General features: G+C 35.9%; 3 protein-coding genes across 3 annotated transcripts; 1 reads left to right on the top strand and 2 right to left on the bottom strand.

The window, feature by feature from the left end:
* The first annotated feature begins 6 nt into the window (after positions 1-6).
* On the top strand, positions 7-1,294 carry LOC130507052 (delta-9 acyl-lipid desaturase 2-like). The gene is made up of 4 exons (XM_057001762.1): positions 7-114; positions 193-333; positions 443-549; positions 766-1,294. Exons 2-4 carry the CDS (start codon positions 310-312, stop codon positions 977-979), a joined length of 345 nt encoding a protein of 114 aa, XP_056857742.1. The 5' UTR covers positions 7-114; positions 193-309; the 3' UTR covers positions 980-1,294.
* A 2,034-nt stretch (positions 1,295-3,328) lies between these two features.
* On the bottom strand, positions 3,329-4,220 carry LOC130507054 (probable hydroxyacylglutathione hydrolase 2, chloroplastic). The gene is made up of 4 exons (XM_057001764.1): positions 4,145-4,220; positions 3,962-4,036; positions 3,751-3,849; positions 3,329-3,653 (listed from the first exon to the last, which is right to left on the bottom strand). Exons 2-4 carry the CDS (start codon positions 4,034-4,036, stop codon positions 3,501-3,503), a joined length of 327 nt encoding a protein of 108 aa, XP_056857744.1. The 5' UTR covers positions 4,145-4,220; the 3' UTR covers positions 3,329-3,500.
* A 1,151-nt stretch (positions 4,221-5,371) lies between these two features.
* LOC130507053 (uncharacterized) lies at positions 5,372-7,236 on the bottom strand. The gene is made up of 6 exons (XM_057001763.1): positions 7,103-7,236; positions 6,659-6,883; positions 6,397-6,573; positions 6,082-6,306; positions 5,878-6,006; positions 5,372-5,800 (listed from the first exon to the last, which is right to left on the bottom strand). The coding sequence occupies exons 1-6, from the start codon at positions 7,196-7,198 to the stop codon at positions 5,567-5,569; spliced, it is 1,086 nt and encodes a 361-aa protein (XP_056857743.1). The 5' UTR covers positions 7,199-7,236; the 3' UTR covers positions 5,372-5,566.
* Between the last annotated feature and the right edge of the window lie 1,943 nt (positions 7,237-9,179).

Here is a 9,179-nt window from a genome sequence, read left to right as displayed (position 1 = left end):
CATCGGTATCATCATCAGTTTACTGATTCAGAACGAGATCCACATAGCCCTAAGGAAGGTTTTTGGTTTAGTCATCTTCTGTGGATTTATGATTCTGCATATCTCGTTAAAAAGGTAAATAATCTTTTCTTTTTCATTATATGTCAATTATTTATAAACAATTTAATACAAATCATGATGAATTAATTGTAGTGTGGAAGAAGAACAAACGTCGAGGATTTGAAGAGGCAATGGTTCTATAGGTTTCTTCAAAAAACGGTGCTGTTTCACATTCTAGGACTTGGTATCATTCTCTTCTATCTTGGTGGCATGTCCTTCGTAACTTGGGGGATGGTAAGTAATCTATATTTCTTTTGATTCAAAATGAAATATAATGTTACATATGAACGCTATTGTTTTTTTTTTTTGTAGAATTTAGTAATTGTTTTGGTTGGTGATGCAGGGGATAGGAGCAGCACTAGAGGTGCACGTGACTTGTTTCATAAACTCGCTTTGCCATATCTGGGGCACTCGAACTTGGAAGACCAATGATACTTCTCGTAATGTTTGGTATGTGTTTTTAGCAAAAAAAAAAAAAAATGTTTGGTATGTAAATGTTTATAAATCTCAATATTTTTGGTGTGTACAAGAATAGTTTATAATATCATCTCTGTCAGTTTCTGAAAATATAAAAGCACACGTGAATTGTAGACAGCTGATGTTTCCAAAGATGCATTATTGTTAATTTAAATTATTTGTTTTGTTTTTTATTTTTTTTATTTGAAGGTGGTTATCGGTGTTTTCGTTTGGAGAAAGTTGGCACAACAATCACCATGCGTTCGAGTCGTCGGCGAGACAGGGGCTTGAATGGTGGCAAATCGACATATCTTGGTACATTATTAGGTTTCTTGAGATTATCGGTTTAGCATATGACGTGAAACTGCCAACGGAATCTCAACGCCGTCGTATGGCTATGAAGACAACACAAACAGGGATCTAGTCTTTGATCAAAAAAAAAACAGGGATCTAGTCTATGTACCTAGAATAATTTATAACCCTAAAAGAGTTTATTGGTTTTTTTTGTTTTGAAGTTTTGGTTGACGCAATGAACGTTTCCGATGTGTTGGATTAAGTTATTTAAGATATAAAATCTTAGTGGGGGCGGGATTAATACGCTAATTATATGTACACCAAACTAAACGAATAAAACGTTGTAAAAAAGAAAAGCAGATAGTAAGCCTCTTTTCAGAAAAAAAAAAGCAGATACATAGACTTTTCCACAGAGAATATTATTGGTTTCCGGAGTTTGTTGGCTTTTATACAGTGTTTGTTATGTATTAATAAATTTGATATGATGAATTTATTTGATAATAGTTGGTAGCACAAAAATTTTGTGAATAATGTAGAAACTATATACTATCGTTTATACTGATTTTCGCATTGATATAATTTTTTTATTTGATATGAATATTACAAGACCAAAATCATTCTTTTGGAAATTAAATGGAACGGATTAGGCAAAACTAGTTCAGATTGATCACAATCTAATTCAGCCAAAATGGCTACACTTATATTATCGGATTCAGTGGTAAAATCCTAATCTGTGTGTCAAGTACCAAAAGATCTGTTATCTAAACATGTACTATTCAAGGATATTTATTTTTGGGCCGTATACTGTATGCATATTGTTCGATCGAAGCCTTATTGGCTAGTAGTGATTACAAGTTTTTATTCTTAGCGGACAAAAAGTAATAGTTTAAGACAGACGGTCGAGTGGTGGTGCTAGGAGTAAAGAAAAGAAGAATTAATTCTTTTATCGAATCAAAACTTTCAATTTGAAAAGTTTGTTAGTTCATTTATCAATGCTAAAGCTGTAACTGAAAATGACCAATTTTTCATTCTCTTACTGAAATCTTCAATCTCACAAATAAGATTAAGCTATCTAACTACTTACCAATCATCAATGCTCGTGTAGAATTCTAGTAAATATGGTTAAAAAGTTTAATCTTGCTCTGAAAGAAGTTAACTATACTAGCCAGATACATAAATCTGTTAGTTGGTGGACTTCTTTTTAATTACTTGCGTTTCACCATAAACTTCATTTACAGTATTTTTAATGCTTTTTGCTTTTTTTTTAATATAAATTATAATATAAATTAGAACAATCCGAGACGGGCACCGGAACAGACCTCCGGCTAACCGTTAGAGAAACAGTAATCTTCAACAATAGATTGGACTTATCACTAAAAACATGGAAAATTAAGTGAAATGTAATGGGAGGGAAAAAATCTAGGCTCAAAGAACCAAAGAAGGTCCTTCATCTTCACCGTAGATCCACGGCCAACAACGCCAGCTCGACCAAGGACAAGCCGACCACTCCATCTTCACTCTCTTTTCAAAAGAGGCGCCGACACACAGAATTGAAGATCACCCGACACTCCACTCTTCATTCCATTGACCAAAACCCAGGATTTTGAGACAGACCACGCCGCTGAGGGGAACCGCCATCCTCGACTGACCCATCTCGCTTTACTAAGCTCTATTCACGGAGAATCACGGAAGCCAGCTCCAAACTAATTAGCTAGAATACTATTCTTTGGAGATGAAGCTCTTTACCCGATAATTACTAAAAACAGACAAGGCGAACCTGATAAGGCAGCAGCAACATCACCAGACTGAGCTCTTAGACCTGCAAGAAGTATTAGAGAACCAGCATTGTCGTGAAGAAAGAGATCAACCACGACATCAGGATATGATGACTCTCCAAGCGGTGTTACCAAGAAATCCTGAAGCTGGAAGACTACTCGCAACCTCAAACCATCTCGACGCTTGCCGTTTCCGAGAACCGGAAGACGATTAACTTCAGCTCGTCAATAGGACATTCCGGTAACAACAGAACACCTAACCACAAGAAAAAACAAGAGCTAGTCCCAATGACCAAACAACCGGCTGAAAGTCATGGGAATCTGGAGACGACGCGGGATAGGGAGGAGCAGATGAGAGAGAATCTGAGAGAGCTACTTTGAAAAGGCCATAGACGACCACATCAAATCGCAGCTCCTCTGAACTCAATACGCCACGCCGGGAGCACCAACACGCATCAGTAACCACCGGAAGACACGCATCTTCAAGGTAAACAGAACCTCTGAAGCCCCCATTGCACCGGAAAAGAGGTCGGGAGAACACCAAGACGCCGAGGAGCATCACTGACCAAAACTCCGATACCACTTCGCAAAACTCCGATACCACACGCTTTTTGCTTTTTTTACCTAGTATAGTTTATATAATAGTCTGAAATGTGTCTAAGATTTAGTTGAATAATAGTTTATCTTAAATTTAAACTCAGTAATGTTGTAAAGCAGAGCTAATATTCTAATTAGCATAAAATGTCACAGATAAGAAACATAAAAAGGTAATTATTTTTTATATGTATTCATAAATTTTGGAGAAGAATCTAAAGAAAAAAAAAACTAATTGTGGTGAGTACCAAAATACTGTAAAAGGTTTACATCAAAAGTAATTTATCCTTTGAAATTATCCTTTGCTTTCCGGATAACTCCTAAAGCTTCTGCATCATCTGCAGTCTCTGAAATGCCTAACGCCCGACGAATATCTGTATTCGAACTTCGGAGGAATGGGTTACAAGCTTTCTCCATTTTCACTGTTGTCGGAATCTGACCAAGTAAAAAGAAATTAAAAAAACAAGAACCAAAGCTTAACCAGAAACATTGAGCAAGTATACGAGGATGATGAATCCTTTTTTTGTTTTACCGTAGGTAGTTTCTTTTGACGGAGTTCTGCAACATGAGCTGCATAAGACTGGAGTGCTTCGTTGTTTGGCTCTATAGACAAGGCAAACTTTGAATTACTCTGCAACCAAAATCAAAATAAAAGTCAATTCTCTTTTTTTAGTTAAAAGCTTTTCAACAACAAGTAGACTTATCAGTAAGAAGTAGACGTAGCCAAAAAAATATAAACAGACCAGTGTATATTCATGACCACAGTATATGCTCGTGTCATCTGGTAAAGAAACGATCCTTTGTAGAGAAGCAAGCATCTGCACAACAACAAGTTGCATACCATAGAAACTCACATGAGCTAATCCAAAAGAAATGTAACTAAGATGAAAGTGGTGTTTGTTTATACATTACATGCTTAGGTGTACCTTCAAATAGTTTACCACATGACAAGCTAAACAAGGTGTCCCCAGTGAAGATAGCTTGTGCTCCTGGAAAGTATAAACTAATAAATCTTAACTTGTTACAAAAATAAATAATTTAAATTAGTATATCAAATGAAAATATAAAACATAAAAATAATAGTTTGGATATGTATATATTTTATGTTTAAAAAATATTTAGAAAATATTTAACTTTAGTTTCTATATATTTATTTTCATAGCTAACATATTATTATATAATAATATTTGATAAATGTTTTACATGTTTGTTGGAAAACCCGTAAAACTGTACTCATAAAAAATTAATAATAGCATTAACTATAATTAAAAAAATCATCATGATTAAATATATTTGTTGAATATTAAAGATACATATGTTGAATATATTAGTTATCAAACTGTTTATATGTAATAGTGTATTTATTAATAAGCACAATGTTTTGATTTTTTAAGTGATGGTCCATTTAAAAATATCAACATGAAAAATTCATGATTTTTATTTTAATAGATAAAACTATATTCTGACCAAAGGTGGGTATATTTTTTGTTTTATATTTTTTAAATTGTTAACTTTTATATTTGTGTTTTATTTGTATAATATTTTTCTTAAATAATTAAAAAAACTTTAATAATTATTTTAAAATAGTTAGACCACACCTATACCAATACGTCATGTTGCCGTTTTAATAGCATTGATGCTTTGTTTTTTTTGTTGGTAAAAACTATAGTGATTTGTTAATGAAGTCAAATTGTATTTCTTGAAGGTTAGCCGTAGGGAATCTGATTTGTTGCATTTTATCAACCTTTATTTTGGTTTTTGATCGGAAGTTTTTACTATGTATTTTAGTCTTTCCAAAAGTCTCTAGATTACATGTTTGGTTCTCGTAAGAAAACGTGAAACAGCAGGATCTTGGACCTTAAAGAAGTTATGTAGACGAAATGGAGAGAATATGAACTGATTCAATTTCTAGAACAGTCGATTTGATGTAAAATGTGAATTCATGGCGTTACAACCTCAGGGCTCGCGGTTGAGACAGCAGCTGGAAAATCCGGTTTTGGACTTTCAGTTCTGTGGAGACAAACAAACCAGCTACAGGATTGGATAATCGTTTCCAAACTAAATAAAAATTTGTTACAATATTTTTTTATGAACGAGGTCTCTAGCAAGATTGTAAATCTAACGTGAAGCCTTGATTTTCAGGAAACGCAATGTTGTATTCGGAAGAAAAGTTTATTTATGATCAGACCAACATTGTCTCAGGTCTCAACTTCTGAGACTGCAAGTCTGCAAACTGTAACATGATAAACATCAGGCTTTTATTTTTCTCAAAGTATATGCTATTCAAAGACAAACTTTATTTGGAAACTTCTGAAGACAGAACTCAAGTGCGAAAGACTGGTTATTTATCATTTGGAGAATCTGTGTCGATCATGAGGCGAGGAGTAATCGATGTTTGGCCCCTGAGGGACGATCCCAAAAGGGTTGATCGAAGGGTGGCTTCCATAGTAATGCTGCTTGATGTGATTCATGTTCACGGTGCTACTCATACCAGGGACTTGAAATACGTCTTTCGTGTAGTTGAACAGATTCGGATACTCTCTTAAGAGTTTCTTGTTGCATTTGAAGTGAACCGCGTAAACCTGCATCATCAATGTTTCAAAATAAAAAAACTTGTTCCCCTAATTGTGTTTCTTTAGCTCTTGTCGGTTTCACTTACCTCGTCAAATCTTATTAGTGTCACAAACAATCTGATATCTGTTTCAGTCAGAGTGTTACCGCAGATGTAACGATGCTTTTCAAGAATCTCCTCGCATCTATCTAATGCTTCATACACTTGTTGCACTGCCTACAAAGATGAACAAAAAAAAACGTTTTAAAAGGTTTCATCTATCTAATGCTTCATACACTTTCTAGCACTTACCTCCTCGTAAGGTTCTTGTTTCTTTGCAAAACCGCACCTATAGACACCATTATTAATCCCACTGTAAATCCATTCATTAGCTTCATCGATTTTAGCTTGGAGTTGAGAAGGGTAAAGATCAAGATCAGGGTTTCTAGCAATATGATTGAACTCGGTGTTGAACATCCTGATAATCTCAGCGCTCTCATTGTTCACAACAGTCTTCAGCTTCTTATCCCACAGAACCTGTCATAGAAAAATACCATCTAGTTCCAACTCAAGATGACTTACAAAAACAAACACTGAGAAGCCAAAATTTTTAAAAAAAAGACTTACAGGAACAGTATACTTCCCGGTGTAGTTTGGGCTAGCAATCTCATAGAGATCTCTTACACTCTTAGCACCATTAAGATGGTCAGGATCAGCTCCTTGAACCTCAGCGTCTGAATCCGGGAAGACCCATCCCATGTGCTCATCACTTTCCTTGGTCCTTCCCCAAATGGGTTTAACAGACTGATGCAAACCAAACAAGGAAACTATTCAATCAATACTGTCATGATGAACATAAGCAGTTTTAAAGGGCTTTGAGTCTACGAACCGAGAAGCTTATTGCATCGTCAAGTCCTTTGATCTTCAAGTATGAGATGCATCTAGAAGCCCATGGACAAGCATAAGATATGTAAAGATGGTATCTACCAGATTCAGCTGGAAACTGAGAATTGGAATCTCTTGAGACGAAGTTACGGAACGTTGATGCAGTTCTTTGAAATGCTCCGGAGTCTGATGTCTCATCAACCGCAGATCTAGCCATTGATAGTGTACACTTAATGACAAACATTCAAAGCAAACGATCAAATTTCAGTTTTGGGAAACAGAGGTTCATGAACAAAAACAGAGCATCATAGTATGAGAAACAGAGGTTCATGAACAAAAAAAACAGAGCATCTTAGTGTGGACACACAAACAAAACAAGGGATAAAAAGTTGGAAAATTTTGTCTAGAAATCAGTACTCAGATCAAACACAAAACATATAAGACTCACGAGTGGATTGCGATGATGTTGACGAGATCCACGAGTAGTGAACTTTGTAGCGAGAGAGAGGAAGCTGTTGTGGCTGAGGATGGTGGAGTAAGACATCAACTAAAGCTTCTATATAGTATTATGTTTCAGCTAAAATACAGTTTATATACATAAATACAAAATTTTAGAGAGTCAATATTGGCGAGCGCTTACGTCATTGCTGTTGTCACTCCCACTAAACGAGCCACCTGTCAACAATTCAATTCTAAAACAGGTGGTGGTGACACCTTTGCATTAGAAAAAACCCCATAGAGTTCACATCTTTCTACTTAATTAGTGTTAGGTCTCTGTACAAAGTTGATATCTTAATAGAAAACCCAACTCTTGTCAAAACTATTGTACTTCTACATCGGTAAGAAGAAGATGTGAACTAAGCTCGTCAATCTACCGCAAGAGTTACATTTCTACAAAAGTTTAGAAAGGATCAGGTTTTGACGCTAGCAACAAAAATGTGTCTCAAATCGTGGAACTTTAAGTACAAACCTGGTGGAGTAGTTACTAAACATGATCAGTGGAAAGAGTTAGAGAAGGTAACGCTTGCGGTAGATTGACGAGCTTAGTGCAACGGCAGTGTAGTACGTGTTGGCAGGGAATCAAGTCTGGAGAACTTGATTTGTTAGTAGCATGTTCTCATACGTCGTTGTCCAATTATCATGATTTAGAAGTGCCAATTCTCACGAATGTGATGTGATGTGGGATCAGAGATTGAAAGGGCATTTAGAGCACGAGTTGTTCTATGTAGTCAAAGCTATGTTTTGGACTGGAAAGAACAGAGGCGTGATGGATCTTCTTAGTGGTAGTTATGTTGCTATGCTATGGAAGAAGAGCCTTATTTGGGTTTGGAAGAAAATACGAGGCTGCTAACTAAGAGTCCTAAGTCATGGCGAGATTCAAGTTCAAAATCATTTCAAAGAGAACAATACTGGTTGATGAAGAGCTTCCTTTGGCGGATGAATCAATGGCAATGGAGAAGTTCTTACAGCAATGGATATGGGGATAAAGAACAACTAAATCTCGTGTATTTGAACCTAAAAAGAGGGGTGCCGAAATGGTTTGAGAAGAGCAGAAGGGACTTCATAAATTGGACATGCCTTAAAGCATAGATTGATGGTTCAGTTTGGTGTAATCAAGCATTACTCTCCAAAAAAAGTGCTGCCAAAAACAAAACTAATCTCTAAGGCTTGTTCAATTTTGGAGAATAGAGCTTCGGTTCAGTCTGATCCTAAGGCCGTAAAGAGTAAGAATAGAACTCTGGAACTTATGGAAACTACACTTATGAATAGTGTTGCAGAAGTGGATGAATCTGGACAGTGATGATGAGACACTGATTAATGGCGAAGAAGAGAAGTTCCAAGTGAAACATAATTGGAGATGCAAGCTATTCTCAGTTACTTCAACGCTGGAGCTAAAGGATAAGTCAGCACAAACATCATTATCTGTGGCACGTTTGAATCTACGACCTCAATATCTTGTGAATTACAGGCTGTCAAGGTTATCATCTTTGGGGACAAAGATGGTCTGAAGAAAGGAGTATTGTGACATGATAAACTGGTTATTCCTTTGGTTTAGTTCTTTAATTTCTGGTTAAGTTTTCTGGTTTAGTTCTTTGGTTTAGTAAACATTATATTTTAACGTTTTCTCATTTACGGAAAAATCAATCAATCAAACATTAAAACAATCTTCTTAAACCATAACTCTCTCTATTCATTATGTTCATCATCTTTCACCATTGAACCTCTGTTCTTCGAGTTGATCCTTCTTCCTTCGTGATCATCCTCTAAGCTTTCATTTACCGGTTCTCAAGCTCGCGGTGAGCTTCTGCATTGGATCTATATATTATTACCGGTTTTACTGTCTCAAACTGATTCACAATGAAAGAACAACATTCCATGTCCTTGCATCACTGACTACTTTCCATGGTTTCTTGATCCACGGTGTGGATTTGCTTGTAGATTTTTATATATAATCACTTCTAGCCTACTCCTCTGGAGATTCTCTCAGTCAAATCAACAAGGATTTTCACTACGGCTTGCTCCTA

Source organism: Raphanus sativus, unplaced genomic scaffold (genome assembly GCF_000801105.2).
Source record: "Raphanus sativus cultivar WK10039 unplaced genomic scaffold, ASM80110v3 Scaffold3949, whole genome shotgun sequence".
Taxonomy (NCBI): Eukaryota; Viridiplantae; Streptophyta; class Magnoliopsida; order Brassicales; family Brassicaceae; genus Raphanus; species Raphanus sativus.
This window is presented reverse-complemented; position numbering and strand designations above follow the sequence as displayed.

What these genes read in the sequence shown, in the direction of transcription:
- LOC130507052 (XM_057001762.1), top strand. Translation starts at nt 310, where the DNA reads ATGTCCTTCGTAACTTGGGGGATG. An exon ending in CCTTCGTAACTTGGGGGATG is followed by an intron (nt 334 to 442) that starts GTAAGTAATCTA and finishes TTGGTGATGCAG; the next exon opens with GGGATAGGAGCAGCACTAGA. An exon ending in GATACTTCTCGTAATGTTTG is followed by an intron (nt 550 to 765) that starts GTATGTGTTTTT and finishes TTTTATTTGAAG; the next exon opens with GTGGTTATCGGTGTTTTCGT.
- LOC130507053 (XM_057001763.1), bottom strand. Translation starts at nt 7,198, where the DNA reads ATGTCTTACTCCACCATCCTCAGCCACAACAGCTTCCTCTCTCTCGCT. An exon ending in AACATCATCGCAATCCACTC is followed by an intron (nt 6,884 to 7,102) that starts GTGAGTCTTATA and finishes TTTGTCATTAAG; the next exon opens with TGTACACTATCAATGGCTAG. An exon ending in CACTAATAAGATTTGACGAG is followed by an intron (nt 5,801 to 5,877) that starts GTAAGTGAAACC and finishes TTGATGATGCAG; the next exon opens with GTTTACGCGGTTCACTTCAA.
- LOC130507054 (XM_057001764.1), bottom strand. Translation starts at nt 4,036, where the DNA reads ATGCTTGCTTCTCTACAAAGGATCGTTTCTTTACCAGATGACACGAGC. An exon ending in GTGGTCATGAATATACACTG is followed by an intron (nt 3,850 to 3,961) that starts GTCTGTTTATAT and finishes TTTTGGTTGCAG; the next exon opens with AGTAATTCAAAGTTTGCCTT. An exon ending in GTCAAAAGAAACTACCTACG is followed by an intron (nt 3,654 to 3,750) that starts GTAAAACAAAAA and finishes TTACTTGGTCAG; the next exon opens with ATTCCGACAACAGTGAAAAT.